Source organism: Alexandromys fortis, unplaced genomic scaffold, assembly GCF_014885135.2.
Source record: "Alexandromys fortis isolate MF-2015 unplaced genomic scaffold, M_Fortis_MF-2015_v1.1 scaffold_72, whole genome shotgun sequence".
Taxonomy (NCBI): Eukaryota; Metazoa; Chordata; class Mammalia; order Rodentia; family Cricetidae; genus Alexandromys; species Alexandromys fortis.
The window spans coordinates 615,847-634,095 of record NW_026067969.1 but is presented as its reverse complement, the minus strand read 5'-3'; the positions used below and the strand labels follow the sequence as shown (position 1 = coordinate 634,095).

The 18,249-nt window shown below is 54.2% G+C and overlaps 1 protein-coding gene across 1 annotated transcript; it reads left to right on the top strand.

The window, feature by feature from the left end:
• Window positions 1–1,918: 1,918 nt before the first annotated feature.
• On the top strand, window positions 1,919–4,951 carry Lcn12 (lipocalin 12). The gene is made up of 4 exons (XM_050155137.1): window positions 1,919–2,763; window positions 3,155–3,291; window positions 4,001–4,263; window positions 4,385–4,951. The coding sequence occupies exons 1-4, from the start codon at window positions 2,185–2,187 to the stop codon at window positions 4,618–4,620; spliced, it is 1,215 nt and encodes a 404-aa protein (XP_050011094.1). The 5' UTR covers window positions 1,919–2,184; the 3' UTR covers window positions 4,621–4,951.
• The last annotated feature ends 13,298 nt before the right edge of the window (window positions 4,952–18,249 follow it).

Here is an 18,249-nt window from a genome sequence, read left to right as displayed (position 1 = left end):
CCTTCACCTTTAATAGAGTCTGGGGACCAAACTCAGAATGTCAGGACTAGAGAGACAAGTATCTCTACCTGCTGAAATGTCTTACTGGCATGAATATCTTCTTTATTTTAAACTATTTCCTCTTTAAAAAAAATTTATTTATAATATACACATGTTCTGCCTGCACGTATGTCTGCAGACCAGAAGAGGGCACTAGATCCTATTATAGACAGTGAGCCACCCTGTGGTTGCTGGGAATTGAACTCAGGACTTCTGGAAGAGCAGCCAGTGCTCTTAACCTCTGAGCCATCTCCTCAGCCCTAAAATATTTCTTACAGGGGCTGGAGAGATGGCTTAGTGAATAAGAATGCTTGCTGCACAATCATGCAGACATGTGTAGTGTAAAAATTCTAGCATGGCCAGTCCTACCGTTAACCCTAGCACCAAAGGGTGGGGACACCGACAAGAGGATTGGGAAGCTTGCTGTATTCCAGCATAGCTCCAGGTTCAGTGAGAACCCTGTCTCAATGGAAGAAGGCAGAAAGGACACCCAGTGTCCTCTTGCTCGGCTTGCTTGCACACCCACATGTAAAGGTGCACATATACAATACATACACATATTCATACACAAATGTTATATATAATCTGTATGTAACCTTTGAATTCTAACAGGCAATGTATAATATCTAAGGAAAAATAACTTTAAAAATCTGGAGACACCGATATGTAACTGGCCATCTTGCCTGAGACCACAGGATTAGAGGCCTTGACCTGGGGCTACAGAACAGGTGACCTGTCTTTGCCTTGCTTGGAGGTGAGGGGCTGTACCCCTTCTCAACAGGCAGGAGCAAGCAGTAGTGTGCCTGCCCTTGCTTTCCACCCAGATGCCCTATGGACAGGTGGTCCCCTGCATATGAAGACGGTTTACACTCGGGGGCCTCCTGCCACTCATGACAGTGTCCTGGGAAAGAATTCTGGGGCGAGGGAAGTGAGCAGAGGACAGCACTCAGGAGTCTTCCCAGAGAGGAGACACAGGGCAGACAGAAGGTGGTTTGCCCTGGCTGTCCCTGTTGGAAGGAAAGATGGAGGTGGCTGAGGAGGGCAACGGGAGGAGTGGGCAGGTAGAAGCCTGCAAGGGAGCCAGGGAGGGGTCCTGGATGGGGAGGAGGCCCAGGGCAGAAGGAGCAGGAGGGCCCTGGAAGGCAGGGATTGCGAGTGGGAGGTTCTCCACTCTGAGCTGTCTGCTCCTCCAAGCTTTGCGTGGTGCTCTGTGTCATCGCTTGCTCCCTCCCTCCAATCCTGGTCTTTTAGAAGGCCATGGTCAGTTTCAGAAGACCACACAGGATCCCAGATCCGCTTCAGTCCCAGGATGACAGGACAGTTTTGTTTCTGTTGCTGTAAATCTAGGGTGGCCCACTGGGCATTGGTTGGAGGCTCCACCAATCACATCAAAGGTGGGAGGAGCTTCTTGCCTTCATTCCAGCATACTCGAAGGGGGAACGGAGTTAAATGGCTACGACAGCCTCCAAGACCTAAAAAAGAGCCACTTCGCGGGGCCCTGTGTCACCATGGGGCTATCTCCTGAGGACAAGTCCCCTCTGTGAAGTTTCAGCAGACCTGGGAAGGCCTGGTCCACCAAGGGCCCTGCTTGGGCCCAGCCTGGAGACCTGGTCTGTCCTTGCTCTGTTCTCCAAGTCTTCTCAGTGTCCTGCCTTGCAGAAAAGACAGCCCAGGGAACAGGCTGAGATGGCTCTGCACCTCCTTCTGTAAGCTCAGTCAGGAACCACCTACACCAAGTTTGCACAGCTCTTGGGTCACCGGCCTGTGACCAGGGAGAGCACGGCACCTACCTCTCACAGCCTCGAGCAGGATCCTACCCAGGTTCCTGCTCCGTAGCACCTTGCAACTATGGGATCCCACTTCCTTAGGGACCCGCGCCCCCAGAGCTCCATTCCCATGGGACCTCGCTCCCATGGGTCTCTACTATAGGGTCCCGCTCTCAGAGAAGGAGACTCCTAAAGGTCCTGTCCCCACTGTACCTGCTCTCATAAGAGCCCCGCTCCCACATGGTCTTTCCCCCAGCTCCACCCCTCTGCATGGGAGGTCCCTTTGGAATACCCCCAGCATGTCCTACCTGGCCCGGGTGTTCCGAGGCCTTTCCCTCTCCCTCTGACCAGCTCTGTGTTCCAACAGTGAATAGTGTTTATGCTTCACTGTTTTCAGCACGTGAGAGGGCTATGGAGCTGCCTGGGGGCCTTCGGGCCAGACCATGGGCAAGAAGCTGTGGAAACCAGATCCAGACATGCCCCCTGCCTAGAACAAGGTGTCCTTTGGCATGAAGAACAGATTAGGGTGGATGTGGGCGGACTTCTGACCCGCTTGTGGGGACACCAAGAGCAGGTGTCTGGAGTCACAAGATGGCCCCAGCTGGACCCAGCAGGCTTTCTTTTCCTTGGCTGGGACCCAGGAGACCCTGGCAGGTGTTTAGGGTCTGAGGACTACAATACCCTAGGTCAGCCCTGCCCTCCCTCCACACCCACCTGGCCCTGCCGCACTTCCCGAAGAGGAGCATTGGCCAGGGGGGGCATGAAGAAACGGGTTTCTGTGCAAGTTTCACCAATATCGTTCTTCAGTCAGGCCTTGTCCCTCTGGAGCCTGGTCACTGCTGGGATGGGCCCTTGGTGGGCTCTGTGGCTGACTCTCACCTTTCCCCAAATCCTGGAGGGCCAAATTCCAAGCAAGCTTCAAGGCTTTCCTGAGCTGACTAGCTTCCACAATGACCAGGTACAGGGCTTTCAAAGGAAAAGACGCAGGTTGCAGCTGGCTAGGGTCCCGGCTTTTGGAGGGAGGGTGTATGCAGGCCCATAGGCACTGCACTGGGAGGCCAGGGTAGAACCTGAACCCGGAGTTCCAGAGTGAGCCCATGACCTCCCCCAGAAAAGGGCCTAGCTCCATCTTACTGTCTGTGTTGGCACTAATCAGTCCCTCTGTGAAAGAACACAAATGGAGATTTGGGAAGACCACCTGGCTACTGACGAAGGTCACCCTCTACCTGCTAGATTAAAAGCAGCTGCAGGGTTCTCCCAGTGTTGTTGATGAGGAGGGTCCTTGCTGACTGTGTGCTGCCCAGGGTAGCGGGGGAAACGGCTAGCTATGCCTATCGCCAGCCATGCAGTTTCAGGGGGAATGGTTTGTCCTCGGTCTGGCGGGCAACACCTACAAGAGAGAGCACCGGACCCTGCTCAGCCCCTACATCGCATTGTTCGAGCTGAAAAACAACAGCTATTTTCAGGTGACCAACACCATGACTCGGTGAGTGGGGTGTCTTTCCTGTCCCAGCAGTCAAGGACTTGGGGCTGCGTCCCAGGAACCTTGCATGGCCCAGCCACACTGTGGGGTGAGGAAAGACATCTAGTGATCATGTCTAGTACAGCCTGCTTCATGACCATTGCTAAAGGCCAACCCAGTGAAGGGCTGGCTGTCAGAGGAGAGGCATTGGGGGAGGCACTCTGGAGACGGAGGGCTAATGGGTTTTCAGTACTCTTGTGTGGTCAGGGACCTATCTCTCTCCCTGTCTTGGTTCTCTCTGTCCTGTCTTGCTCTCCTGGGTAGGTTCTGCTTCGAAAGTCTTAACAGTGGCAAGAAGCCCCCTACTTGAAGTCTGTTTGTGGCCCTTTCTGGAGATTGTTGGATTGGGTGCCAGAGGAGGCTAGCTCCTGATCCCCAGAAGCTTTCTTTTTGGCATGACGAGCTCCTGCGGATTTGAGGACCAGTGCTGGGTGGAGCAGGAGTTGCTCTTATGGCACCGAGCCAGGTTTCTCCGAAGGGAAGAGCAACTGAAAGGACTCCAGAGCTGAGGCTGGGGAGTCTGGAGGGCTCCCGCGCTATGCGTCCTGGGGTGTAGGCCTCTTCAAATAAATAGCTGATTGTGTGTGTGTGTGTGTTACACCAGGGTGGGCCTGGCTGGCTCCCTTAGCCCTCTGCCCACCCCTGCTCCTGCCCTTGCCTCCCCCTCCCACAGGGGCAAGCGCTGTGACGCTTGGTCCTATGCTCTGATCCCAACAACCAAGCCTGGGCAGTTCACCGTGGAGAACAAAGGTGAGCGTGGCATGAGTGGGGAGGGCACCGCTGCCTTGGGGACCTCACATGTGTGTTCCTCGGGGTCAGAGACTGGAGCAGACAGAGAAGACATACACGTCATCGAGACAGACTACACCAACTTCGCCCTGGTACTGTCCCTCAGACAAACAAGCAGCCTGACCATCATCAGGGTCAACCTTCTGGGTGAGCCCCCGCTTGCAGAAGCCTGGTCAGGGTGGTGCTGTCTGGGTTGGGGGATGGCTTGGGGACAAATGCCTCACCACCACCAAGTGCTGAGAGCCTTGCTGTGCTCCTCTGGCCACAGGTAGAAAATGGAGGCTTCCTCATAAGCCAATAGACAGGTTTGTCTGCCTGGCCAGAACCCAGAACCTCACAAAGAACAACTTCATCTTCCCCGATGTGACCGGTAATGGGTTTGCAGCAGTGGATGATGGGAAGGGGGATGGGATCTGGGGACGATGGTGGCACCTTCCCCAGCCTTCACAAGTCCAGTGCCTATCCTCAGAGGGCAAGTGCTTGCTACAGAGTTGTTCAGCCTGAATCAGCAGGGAGGTGCTCATGGCTCATGCTCTTATCTGAATCCCAGGCCACTTCCTCCCAACCCTGTGTCACTGTCCCAGGCTGCCCCCTCCTGGCCCTGGTTCTGTCCCGGGAGGATAGTTCCCTGCTCACAGGAGACTGGAATTCATCCAGGGAAGTCCTTGAATTTGGTCAGCCTCTTTCTGGCAGGAAAGTCTCCGGGAGCCCAAGGCCAAGGGGCTTCAGGGCTGAGCCCTGTCTTCAGCCTCACTCCTCTCAAGGATGGATCAGGATCCCCTCAACTCCCGCCCTGTCCAAGGACCTTCCCCATCATGCCTCTCCATGCATACCTGCCTAGTCACATTTGCACACCAAGCACATGCCTACAATCATGCAGACAGGCACATGCTCACACACACACACACACACACACACACACACACACACACACACTCCTCTTCCTTATCCACCATCCCAACACTGTCCCTCCCCACCCCGTCAGGCTGGACACCTGATCCAAATGTCTGCTGAAGAAGGCAAGGGTTCCTGCCGTAGAGCCTCGCCCTGCTTCTGCTCTCAACACAAATAAACACGCTGCCCATGACTCCAGGATGTGACCATTGTGACCGTGGGGTGGGTGAGAAGCAAGAACAGAGGCTCTGACCTTGCAGGGCAATGATGATCGTGCTCTGAGCCACCCCAAACTGGCTTCTCAGCCCCCACAACTAGACTCCTCCCACTCCTCCCTTGCTGGCCAGCTGTCTCAGATCACAGGCCGTACCTCTACCTAGCAGAGCCCTGGGGCCAACACGGTGAGCTGTGGTAGGCTCAGGGCATGCCCCTGGAGCGCTGGGTCAGGTGGCAGGCAGGAACAGTCAGAGCTCCAGAGCAGAAGGAAGCCGATGCCCCAGGCTGGGGAAGGAACAGGGTATGCCTTCTTCCTCTGGGATGTGGAGACAAACATTGCTAGGCCTGACAGCTGTTTAAAAATGGAGATGCATACAGGGTCCAAAGCAGTGGGCCCAGAACCTAAGCACTCCAGCTCCAAACGCACCCCTGAAAGAGGTTGTCCGCACAATGTGCACCTTCCCCAGTCCACAGCTGCTGCGTGGCCCCACCCTCATCTAAGCCTTTCTCAGCCCCAGGAGACAAACAGAGCAGGCAATGGCCCAAAGCCATCCGTGGAGATGGCTATAAAATCTGTGGCCTTGATAGAGAGCAAATAGCACACAGAGATAGCCCACTGCTTGGGAGGGTGGCGCCAGGCTTGTGGGGTGGAAGTGTGCAGAATCCCCCTGATGGTAGACCTTCCCCATCCCCTGGGCAGGGGTGTATGGCCTCATGCCCACTTCCTTCCTATTGAGCAAGTTGTACAGAAGCCAAGCACATTCTGGAACTGGGCTGGGCTATGGCAGAAACAGACCTGAAGCCTTTCCTGATAATACCTGTAAGACCAACCCCCCTTCTAGTCTCAGGGAATTCCACATGTAGAGCCCGAGGGTACGATTCAGCATTCAGTTGTGCATCTGACCTCCCAGATCAAACTCTACAAGGGAGACAAGGTCTCTTTTATCCAAAATTGTGTCCCAGATATATCCAAGATGGCACCCTTCACGGGGAACATGACAGACATCTGTCCTACTGTGTGACTGGTCAACCGGTAACTGCAGGATGGTAGATGGGTAAATGAATGGGTTTGTAGGTGGATAGGTGCATGAATGGATAGCCAGGATCTCAGATGATCACTCAGGAAGGAGAGAGTGAGCTGAGCACCGTCATCCACCACCCCAGGCCATCCTTCTGGGGATTCAGTGCGATCAGCTGCCTCAGGTTCCTGCTGCTGTTCTTCCTCACTGTTATGGATGTGTTCCCTGAGCCGGGAGCTGAGGTAACCATCTCCTCAGTTAAGCTGCTTCATGTCCACTCTGTCGTCTAAATGAGAAAGGCACACCAAACGCTAGAGCAGGCTTAGCCCCCATTTCTATCAACCAAGCTCTCCTCGTAGTGAAGGGAGTCTGACTATCATGTGACATCAGGGACAGGTGTCAGAAGAGCCACCCATGTGTCCATGCTGGGTTCCAACCCACTAGAGCCTGATCTCGCTGGGATGCAGTGGCAGAGGGTGCTGAGTACAGACGTAAGAGCAGCGTGGGTGCTTATGTTCTCGTCCTAGAACCGAGTCCACGGGATACATGGCCACAGAGCTCCAAGACGGCTCTGGCTCCTGACACAGAGAATTCCCCTTTGTAGCTACACATCCTTGAAGCTGTGGTGAGGCTGCTCTTTCCATATTAGGAACCGAGGCACCAGCACCTTCTCCAACGCATGCACTAGCAGAAGGTCTGACCCTCCAAAGACCTGACTCTATTGCAATACCATTTGCATGTGTGGTTTTCACACTTCCTTTTGTAGGAATCAGGCAGAGAAAATGCCCTAAAAAGAGATAGATTCCACCATGATTTGTTAGGAAAACAGCTGCTTACAACAATATGCTACTTACCTCAGAAGTATTAAAAACAAACAGACAAACAAAACCAAACTTTAAAATCCACACACAGGCTCCGCTAGACAGCTCTCATCTCCTGGCAGCAGCAGCCCAGTCCAGGATGTCTCCTTAAAAATATCCTTTTGTGTAAACTAAAGAATGAGGGTCTCCATTAGCAGGTAGACTAGCCTAGCCCTTGGCCATGGATTGCACAAAGAACAGAGGAAGAAGCCCCTGAGGAGCTGAAGCGACAGAACTTAGACGTAATGAGGATGGGAATCTGGAGAAGTAGGGAGGTGAAGAAAGATGGGGTAAGATGGAGGAAGGAGAGAAGAAGGGTGGCCACACAACAGCCTGTCTGTCACTGAGGGCCACAGCCTGGTACCACCGCCACAGACAGAGCCCTGAGCGGTGTGTGTGTGTGTGTGTGTGTGTTGCACGGCTCTCTAACCACCTCCCTCTGAGGCACACATTTGAACAGCCACAGACCTTTAACTACAGAGAGAGGCAGTGATCCCTCACAGAGTTGGGGGGTTCATGCATTGGCCTGTATCCCCAACTGATTCCACATCAGGAGACAATGCGTAGGGCTGGGCACAGTGGATGGCACGCGGAAGCCACAGGAACTGCTCGGCCTCGTCTTTGTAACCTGCATTTTACATTCTTTTCCTCTCAAACTCAGCTCCACTCAGCATTTTGGGGAGAAGGGAGGCTGCAGGCCAGCCTCTAAGTTAGTTCATAAGTCCCCTGGCCCAGCTGGAGCCCAGCGGCCCTGCTTCGTGCTGAGGCTGGAGCCAGGGCCTCAGGGCCTCACACGTCCTAGGCGTGTGCTCGGTACGGAGTTACTCCTTAACCCCTTGTAAGGTCCTCACTTCCAGAAGACCTCACCTTCGCTGACCTTAAATTTGGGTTGCTGGTGTCCCATAACCTTCACTAGTAGGTATGGAAGTACAAAAGGTGCCCCGGGGACCCCCAGTTACCAGGGAGCTTCCTATTCTGAAGCAGAAACTCAACTTCCTCTCGGAGATGAGAGACGACTCCCTCTAGCCAAGACAGTAACCCCTCTTTCTGCTGGTCAGCCCAGCGGTATGAAGACCCCAAACAGTCATATGGGGTCTTCACACCCCTGTGTACTCAGGGAAAGCTGGCTGACCAGACAGGAAACAAACTCTTGTGAGTGAGTGATTGGGTGGGAGGGTCTTTCCACACCAGTTGGCTCCCCAACTCGTGGAATCCAGCAGTGGGGAGACAACATTTAACCATCCCCCCACTCTAAAAACAGAGCAGCCAGGCTCTCTATGCCCATGTATCTCCAGGACAGCCTCTGGCAAGATGGGGTGTCACAGCCAGAGCCCCCTGCACTTGTCTGTGCAGTCTTGGAAGATTGGAGCAATGTTGTGCAGAGTGCACGTTGGCTTGATGCCTCAGCCTGCTTGCTCCTCCCCACTGGGCCCGCCACACCCTTCCTAATCATGGCTATGAGGACACAGGCAAAGCAGAGTCCCACTCCCATCCAAGTATGGAGGGCCCATGTTTGTGAGATGCAAGAGGGAAACCCTCTCCCCTTCTGTTTCTCTCAGGTTTCCGGGGGTCAGTACAGGTGAGTGTGCAGGGGCTAGGATGCAGCCAAAGTCATGCAGGGGTCAGTGTGCAAGAGGTGGGGTGTACCAGCCGGCAAGTAGTGGTCAGAGGGCAGGGGGTACTGCAAGATTGGCGTGGGGGTCAGAGGTTAACACACATGGGTCAGTGTGGGTGTTGGAACAAGGTTGGAATTCTTGGCTAGATGTGGGGTGGGAATGGGGGCTTGTGCGCTGCTCCCCAAATAAGGGTGGGCTCCTTCTAGGCTTCACCTCTAGACCCTGCGACACATACAGCTGCCTAGTTCTCCCTGGGAAAACACACCCAGCCGGTATGCCCTGCCGAGTAGCCAGATAAGTCTCTTTACTTAGGCCTCTAAGCAGCGCCTCCCACCACCACCTGGGCCTGCTGGGCCTGGACCAGCCTGCTGGGCTTCAGGGCTGAGCCTGCGGTTTGCTGGAAGGGAAATAGGGTCAGCTGGACGAGCACCAGGCCTGTGAGCGGCCCCTCCCGTTGCCACCTGGACCTGCTGGGCTCCAGGGCTGAGTCTGCAGGTTCCTGGAGGTGGAAGTGAGCAGCAAGTCAGGAGACCCGGCCTGTGAGAGACCTGACCCTCCCTGAGGAGGGTTCTACATTATCCCTTCCTGCTGGGTCCTAAGACCCACAGGCCCTCCAGATCTTACATCTACCCCTTCCGGGGGGGGGGGGGGGACACACTGCTTACTGCTTTCCCCAGTACTACCCTTGCCCTGCCCCCACTGCATTCCTCTTAGAGTTATCACACATGTCACACCTCGTGAAGCTCCCTGGGGACATCCACAGGATCAGGACACACGTGCTGCTGGCATGATCGAAGGGTCCCTCTGCCCTTTTTGGTCTGTGGGGAAGGATAAAGATAAGCCAGCTCGCACCCAGGCCTCTGCGTACATGAGACATATCTCCACCATGCTTAAAATGGGTGGCTTGGTGATCTAATCCTAACCCTTCGGGCTGTTCATGTATGGGGTGGGAGCCGTGGAGGAAGTAGGTCCCTAACTTAACCAATGACGGGGACAGCCCTTCCTCCCCCTAGATTGGGCAGGGATCCTTCATCCTTCAGCAGGCATCAGATAGGAAACGCTGGGAAGCTGGAAGTTTGGGTAGAGAAACAGAGGAGGGGGCTCAGGCTTGGAAGAACATGGGGCCAGGCAGGCTGAAGCAGGCCAGAGAGGAGGGTTGGGAGGATGGGTGTCACGGCCACCCTCGACCCGCAAGGATGACGCGACCACCGGAGCTCTTCTCACTGCAGTTTATTCCAGGACTTTATTCACTTTCTCTCTCTCTCCTTTCCCCTCTCTTTCTCTCTGGGCAAACCTCTCCCAGCCCTTAAGTAGGCATGGGCTGCCAATCCCGGATTGCCAGGTGGGCATTGCCCATAGGTCCACGCATATGCAAGCAGCTGATAATCATTGCGTGATCATAGCATAAGTCAGACTTTAGCCATAGGAGTTGATTATACATCTCCATCAGGTGTGATTCCACGCAGCTCGCTACAATGGGGGACAGGACCTACTCACGGGATGGGCTTCCCTTCTGAGGGGGAATAGGGCAGGCAACATCAGCAGCCCCTCCTGGGAGGACAATCTAGTCCCTAGCTGAGGGTTTCCCCTTGGCCCCTTGGGTCTGTCTTCAGCTCTTGGGTTGGGGCCAGAGCCAACCCTGCCATTATCTGAGTGGGTAGGTGCAGAGTATTAGGTCCTGGTCCCCCGGCATGTGCACTCACTGGGGACTCTCAGGATCAGACAATGTGCTCCGTCAGCTTGGCTAAGGGCTTGCCTGTGATCAGAGGGCTGGCCAGGGAAGATCTCTCTGATGCATTTCAACCCCTGCCGGGTTGCCGCTGCTGTGGTCTGGAGGAACTTCATGTCAGATGACTCAAAGCTAAGACTGATCCTGGGCTACCAGATGAGAGAACTTCTGAGTTAGGGCCTGGCCTGGGCAAACTTGGTGCTCAGCTGGAGCCAAGCCTGGTGACCAAGGAGGATGGCCTCATGGAGGGCACTGATCTTGAGGTCCCCCAGGCTGATAGCCCCGGGGCTGCCTACCTGTGGTTTGTCACCACCTTGACTCAAACTGCTACTCAAACAACTCCTCAGGGGAACTGCCCCGCTGTCTGCTACTTGTCACCCGCAGGAGAGACAACTGGGTTAAGAGACCAGGCAGGGGGTGAGGAGAGGTTGGCTTCTGGGGTCAGAGAGATGGTGCAGCCGCAGTCAGGGCCTAGGAAACAGGAGTGAGGAGGGGGTTGGCTTCTGGGCTCAAACAGAGGATGCAGCAACAGCAGCAGCATCAGGGTCTAGGTGTGTGTTTCTTTCAGCGTCCATAGGAGCTTCTAGGTGAGTAAGAGGATGACCAGGTGGGGGCGCCAGAGGTGTGCAGGCTGTCGTGGGAGCTGGGATTTCAGTTGCATAATCCCATGCTAGGTCTGGGGGCTCCTCTGGAGAAGCCTGATCTGGACCCAGATCCTCCTACCTCCTGGGGCAGACACATCAGGTGCCACTGAGATCTGGGACCAGAGCTGGGAAATGGAGCACTGGGCTATTCAGGGAGATAGTAAGGATGATCTAGAAGTGGCTGCCCTTGGGGGAGAGAGCAAAAAGAGGTACTTGGGTGCCCCAAAGTCAGGTCACGGTGGGGAATTCCAGCTGCCTCTGCTCTGGTTTGATGACAGCCCCTGGATGTCATCTCAACTAGCTGTGGCCACCTGGACAGTGAGATGGGCATGAGGTTCGGCTCGGAGGGGTGGTCCCTTCTTCTGATGTGGGCCTTCAGCATGGGCCTGGGTCAGCATCAGATGGGAGATCCCCAAGCTGTGACAACAGTCTTTACAGTAGAGAGAATGATCTGAGTCTATTGTGGGCTCCTGTGCCCTTCCTGTGGTCTTGGGTGGACCAGGAACCCAACCATGCCTCTCCATTTCTCCACTGGGTTTCCCAGAAGGACTGAAGTAAACATGCGGTCCTTCAAAGACGTGGGCTTCAACGTTCCTGGCAGCTTGGTATGGATGGCCCCAAACCGCAACTAATACCCATGGCCATCAGTTGATGAGGGGCGATTGGCTGCGGAAGGTGGCACAAGGTAACACCCTGGGGCCAGATGCCATGAACTGCTGGCACTTTAGTTCACGGAGCTGAGTGTAAGCAGCAAGCTAATCTGAATGTGTAATGTGGTTTCTGTCATGGAGTGCGCCAGCGTGTCTGTAGGGACTAAACACTCTTGTGGTGGGTGGGGGTGGGGCAGCGGAAGGAGGTGGGAGGGAGGAATCCGCAAGAGAGCCTAAGGAATCTTTAAAAAATTGTTATGCATATAGGTGTTTAGCTTGCATGTATATCTGTGCACTACTTGCTTGCCTGGTGTCTTCAGAGGCCAGAAAAGGGATTGGATTCCAGAACTGGAGTTGTAGTGAATCGTGAGCTGCTCTGTGGGTGCTGGTGATTAAACAGAGGTCCTCCGGATGAGCAACCCGTGCTCTTCACTGCTTAGTCATCTCTCCAACCCCAAGGAATCTTTTAAAATACTATTTATTTTTTATCTTTTATTTAAGTGTCCTGGATCTACAGCTACAGGCAGTCACTTGCCGCCTGATACGGTGCTGGGGATCAAATTCAGGTCCCCTGGAAGAGCCACAAATTCTATTAATCACTGAGTCATCTCAACCGTCCCAGCTCAAGAATTTGTTTGTCTGTTTCGAGACAGGGTTTCTCTGTAGCTTTGGAGCCTGTCCTGGAACTCACTCTGTAGACAAGGCTGGCCTCGAACTCACAGAGATCCGCCTGACTCTGCCTCCTGATAAGGAATCTTCATGAAATGGTAATCACACTCACTGTCTTAGTTGTTGTTGTGAACAGACATCATGACCACAGCAGCTCTTGTAAATGAAAACATTTAATTGGGACTGACTTACAGGTTCAGAGGTTTAGTCCATTTGTGGTCACGGCAGGAAGCATGGCAGCATGCAAGCAGACATGGTGCTGGAGAAGTAGCTGAGAGTTCTACATCCAGATCAGCAGGCAGCAGGAGGAGAGAGAGTGTGACACTGGGCCTGGCTTGAGCTTCTGAAACCTCAAAGTCCACCCCTTGTGACACACTTCCTCCAACAAGGCCACATCTGCTTCAACAGGCCACACCTCCAATATTGGCACTCCTTGTGAATCTATGGGGGCCATTTTCATTCAAACCACTAAGCTCACTCTCTCACTATTGTGGTGATGGTTTCCTGGATGCACACATGTATTATAACTTATCAAAAATTTAAAGAATCCTATAAAGCCCAGTCCCACGAAGATGGAGTCAGGTCACAGGGACTGTGACACTGCCCGAGCAGAGGCAGTCTGAATCTCCCTGTGCTTTCGGCCACTTGCACGCCTCGTCTTTCTGCTTTCTTCCCCAATGGCAGTCATTAAGGCTTTCCCTCTGGCCAATATTGAAACAATTTAAGCAACACAATGAATAAGGACGGGCAAAGTTACAGCCCAAAGAACAAATACCGACCTTGAGTCCACCCTGATATAGATAAGTTAGCATATGGAAAAGGCAACACCACGAAGATGCTGGCATCCAGTAAGGCTGTGCCAACCTCATTTGAAACTCAGGCTGCCCGCACCGAAGGCCTTCCCGAGGACAGTGAGAAACGAGAGTGACCTTACATGGGAGGACCCAGTGTGCGTTCCTTGACTAGGTGCGACACTGCTGTGATTGTTCTGAGAAGCCACTTCACCTCTGCTGAAAGAATTCTCACCAGAAATCGGAGTAGGGGGAGACTAAGCAGCAGCTGCCCCCTAAGGTCCCATCATTCCTGGTTCCCTCACCCCATTCCACCCCCGGGAAACCAATGAGTTTATTGGGCTTACTGGCGGAGCTGGAGTGAGGGTTACTGACAGGAGTGTGAATCCAAAGCAGCCAAACTGGAAAGTCTGCACCCAGCATAAGAAATAGTTTCTCCTAGCTGCTCAGATGTGTTTCCCTTCCCCCAGTCTTGCCCTGCTCAGAGACCTGGGAACCATGGACAGTGAGGGAAGAATTGTATACAGCTGGTTAGGAGGGGTGGCTTGACACTTAAGTAAGGGTCTGATGACCCTCTCCATCCCCTCTTCGCTGATGAAAAGCCAACTATCAACAAGGCCAGCTGTGACAATCTTCTGCGAGCTGGAGAGCTGCCAGTAGGCCCGGAGGACAGTCCTAGACAGCAAGCTCCAAGGCCTACCTACCAAAGCACCACCCAGGCACGAGGAAAGCATCAACAATCCCCCGTAGAGGGACTTCTGCAAAACCCCTGACCAGCACTGCCCAGTACCATTGAGGTGAGAAAGAAGAAATAATTGGAAGAGTTGCCCCAGCCCAGAGGAGCCCAAGGATCAAGAAGCCCAACATACTGCGGGGCCTGGATCAGACACTTAAACGTAGGCTAGAAAATTTTGCTTTTGGTTTTTGTTTTGGATTGACTCCAGGGCCACATGCCAGACAAGCACTCCACCAAGTGAGGTAGAATTTTGATTAAGACACGAACTTTACGTGACTCAGCATCTTGATAGTCGGCGTTGCTTGGCGCAGCCTCCCTAATTGTGCCAGCGCTGCACCGGCACTGTGCCCTATAACAGGCGCGAACCTAAAACTGTTTAAAGATCAGAATATGTCTACGCACTTGTATCCAGCGTCGGCATTGTGTGCGCAGACACACACGCAGTCCAAGGGCAGCCTCAGGAGCTATCCACCTGTGGTTGTGTCTGTGGGTTTGTCGTTGTTGTTCCTGGCCTGGAACTTGATGAGAAGGCTGAAGTACCCGTCTCCACCTTCCTGGCATTGGAACGCTACTCCCAAGCCGGAACCTTTACTGACTCAACTATCTTCCCAGCCCTGATATATTTATTCTTAAGTGTGTGTGTGTGTGTGTGTGCGTATACACTGTGTAGCCTAGGCTGGCCCTGGGCTTAAGATCCTCCCTCCTGCCTCAGCCTTCTGAGGGCTGGGATTACAAGTCTGTATCAGGACTCCCAGCTTGATCATTCCCCTTTAAAGACCTTCTCCAGCCAGCACATGGGTTATTGTGTGTCCATTTTCGCTTCACCAAGTCTCAGGGCTTCCTGGTCTCTGAGCATCCCACAGCAGAGTCTTCTCGCTTTGTATTCCTTTTCGTTTGACTGGCTACAGAACGTTTTATAGTTCATGTTGTCGATCTGTGTTGGGTCTTGTTTTGCCCTTTCATGTGCCCAGGGCTGAGTTGTCAAGGTTCCTCTCAACGCCTGTGACAGCAGGGAGGCAGACATCTCCCTGAAGCCAGCTTCCACGGTCCATTCTGGCCTTGAAACAAGGGACACCTGAGGGACCTTCTTTCTAGGTCACCCTGTGGGTGGCCAGCTCTTTCCCTGGGTTTCCAGTGTAGCTTCCTGGATTACATATGGAGGTCTATGCAGAACCTGAGCCACATAAGAAAGGGATTTGTGGAATATATTGGAAGGAAGGAAAGCCAGCCCTCTCCTGCCCCATCCAGCTACATTGCTCGCTGGGTGTCAGACCCCTACCTGGGGGAACAGAGCAGAAGCCTCCAGCTCAAGCCTGTGACCCAGGCTTCCTGAAACAATCCCAAGTCCCTTGAGAAAAGGTTCTGGGATGTGAGGGGACTGGGGCATCCAGAGGCAAGGAAGAGGCCTGTACTCCAGAAAGTCAACCCTGGTAGAGACAGGAAAAGGAACAGAAGTGGCCTAGGTCCTGATGAGGAGAGCAGCACCTAGGTCCCCCAGAGTGTGTCCTGTCTCTACTGCAAGCATCACAAGAAAGGACTTTGGGCCTCCCGTATCTGTGCCACCAAATTTGCATGGTCCCTAGGAAGCGTCTAAGCTGGCCAGCAAGGCCTCTTGTGGTACTGCCCATCTCCAGGGTGATGACGGAATTCCAGCAACCACCTCTTTCCCAGAAAATGGTGAAGTAGTCAAGAGGAGGCTACTGTGGTCCTCAGGTGCCACCAGAGCCGGAGGCTGGTGGTATCAGGGCCAGTGGAGGGCTCCACCCAAGGATGAGGTCAGGAGTGGGCAAAACGCTGCAGAGGAGGCAGCAGCCCCGTGAATGGCCATGGCCCAGAGCGGCCCTGTGGCCTGAGTAGGTGGCCCTGGGCCAGCTCTGGCACAGCACACTCTGTCCCTCTTTGCCCAGCCCAAAGAACAGCTCAATCTGCTCCCAGGCAGGGGGTGGGAGTCGATTCAGAGCCTGTGCCCAACAGAGCAAGACAAGTGTGGGTGGATTCTGGGGTGGCCACTTATGCAGGGCACACAGTGGATCCCAACAGGTATCTGCTGTCATCTTGCCTGGATTTGAGCTCTGCGCTAGTTGTCATGTGCAGCGGGGCACCGAGAGCATTGGAAGTGGGCAATGGGACAGGAGGTACTGGGGAGGTGTTTGTGGGCTAGAGCGCTGCCTTGGAGCGAGGAGGCTCTACCGTGAGGAAGCCAAAGGGGCGTATTCTTTCCCCTCTTGGATGTAGAGATGAGCTCGCCGCTTTGAGACAGGACCAGTGCGCGCTCAGTGACAGCCTGAACCCAACCCCTCCTGAACCGGCCAGGCCACTGCTACCCAGATCTTCACTGCCTAGGATCAGCCTCCACATGGAGATCCTGTGGATAGGTCTCATCTTGCTGGGGATGATGCAGACCCAGGCCCAAGGCCCAGGAAGGCATGAGGGGCTCCCTCAAGTCCCAGGCCCCCTCTTGCTTTTCCACAAGATCTGTCTCCTGCCCAGCCTGGGGAAGGACAGGGTGACTGGGAACCCAGGCCGGACAGGCCCAGTTCGCATGGGCAGGAGCGAGGAACGGGGAGCTGAGCCCAATGCCAACCCTACACAGACTCCACGTTCTCCCGTGGCCCTTGGGACCCTCCAGGTGGGGACAGCTCTCTTTGTGCATGTGGGGAAGCCGAGGCTTTGAGAGTCAAGTGGTCTCTGCTAGATCCAGCATCGCCTGTGCAGACATAGCTTGGGACCACATCTGATGGGAGAGGGCTGGCCCTGTCTGTCACTAGTCCCACAGTTCCAGGGAGAGTGGTCTACCTCTGCTTGGTGGGTCACCTTCAGGAGGGAAGATGGGGCCCCATTCCAGATATGGGTGATAACCTCTGAGCTCAGGGACAGCCACTTTGTCCTTAGTCTCACCTGAGTGAGACTAAGATCCCTGCCACGTGTGAAAAGTGTTATAGCTGGTGGTGACATCATAGACAGGCGAGTGGGGAAGACCCCCACAGTGATGGGGACTGGTCTGCCTTCAGTGAACTCCAAATACATGCACCTGCTTTGTCCTGTGACCTGTGGTTTAGAGACAGAGTCAGCAGGGGACCGCGGAGGTCTAGGGGACAGTGAAGACTTGAACCCAGGAAGATGCCCTAGCCTAAGATAGGGCAGAGGGCAGGATCAGATGGCACAGTGACTTCAACTGAAGTACCAGTGGGAGCTCTGGGATGTCCAGGCTGCCATGAGGGATGACCTGTCTTGGAAAGTGTGCAGAGCAAGACCCTTCTAGAAAAACCTCAACGCCCCCTCCTTCCGAACACATCCTACACCCCCCTCAAAGTCCAGCTCCACCAAAGGACCCCTCCTCTCTCTTTTTCCATTCTCCCCAGGATCCCATCCTATGAATCGCTATCTCTGAGGGTCAGCCAGGCCAGGGCCTTCTCAGAATCTGGGACGGTGAGTACTTCCTTTGTGGAGCCCCAGGCAAGGCCCCAGGCAAGGTTCCAGGCAGCCCTGAGTCAACCAGGCGTTCTGGTGTCATACTGAGAGGGACTATCAGCAGCTGTTCCCTGCCACCAGAAGAGTCCCCCACCCCCAAATTAGGGTCAGAAAATTATAAGGTGGACCTGGTAGAGGACCCCAAGAGTGTTGCCATAGTCCTCCATGTGAGGACCACGGAACAGGGGGAGATTCCAGGCCATGCTGCTGGTTAAAGACCTGGGTAGAAGATGGTTCAGCAGAGGAGTCCTACTGGGTGAGGCATCATCCCCTTAGTGGGAAGAAGGGTTCTTCTCAAGGCCCCCAGGGAGTCGATTGGAAACAGAGTGCTCCCTAGTGCTCGCCTCTCATCCTGATGCAGGGAGGAGGAAGAAGCTGGATTCTGATGGAGTCAGGGGCGGTCATTAGGTCTGCTGGGACAGTGGGAATCCTCCAGGACCATGCCAGCTTCTTGCCTGAAACCGAGCCTAGAATGAAGGGATGGGCACTGGGCTACACAGACGACTGGGCGGTAACCTTGAGAGTAGAGGATCCTGGGGCGAGGGTGGGGGAGGTCCACAGTGCTGTTGGAGAAAATGCTTGTCTCATTATGAAGCCAGGGAAAGCTCAGGGATGGATGATCCAGGCCTTCACAGGTACAACACCTGGCAGGTGGAGCCTAGGGGGAGTCTTGGGAGGTATGGGAGGGGGTATTCTAGACAGATCCACCTCAAAAGTCTGACACTGGCAACTACTAAGTAGGCTACACGGTGTATGTGGAAGAATTGAGAAGGAGACATGGAATTGGCTCCAGAAGGGACATTATAGTAAACGTGAAATCAAAGTCTTGGCTTCACAG

Bases quoted from the DNA above. Each gene is read 5' to 3' on its own strand.
- Lcn12 (XM_050155137.1), top strand. From the start codon at position 2,185: ATGCTTCACTGTTTTCAGCACGTGAGAGGGCTATGGAGCTGCCTGGGG. The intron at 2,764-3,154 runs GTACAGGGCTTT...CCAGCCATGCAG, and splicing joins CTAGCTTCCACAATGACCAG to TTTCAGGGGGAATGGTTTGT. The intron at 3,292-4,000 runs GTGAGTGGGGTG...CCCCTCCCACAG, and splicing joins GTGACCAACACCATGACTCG to GGGCAAGCGCTGTGACGCTT.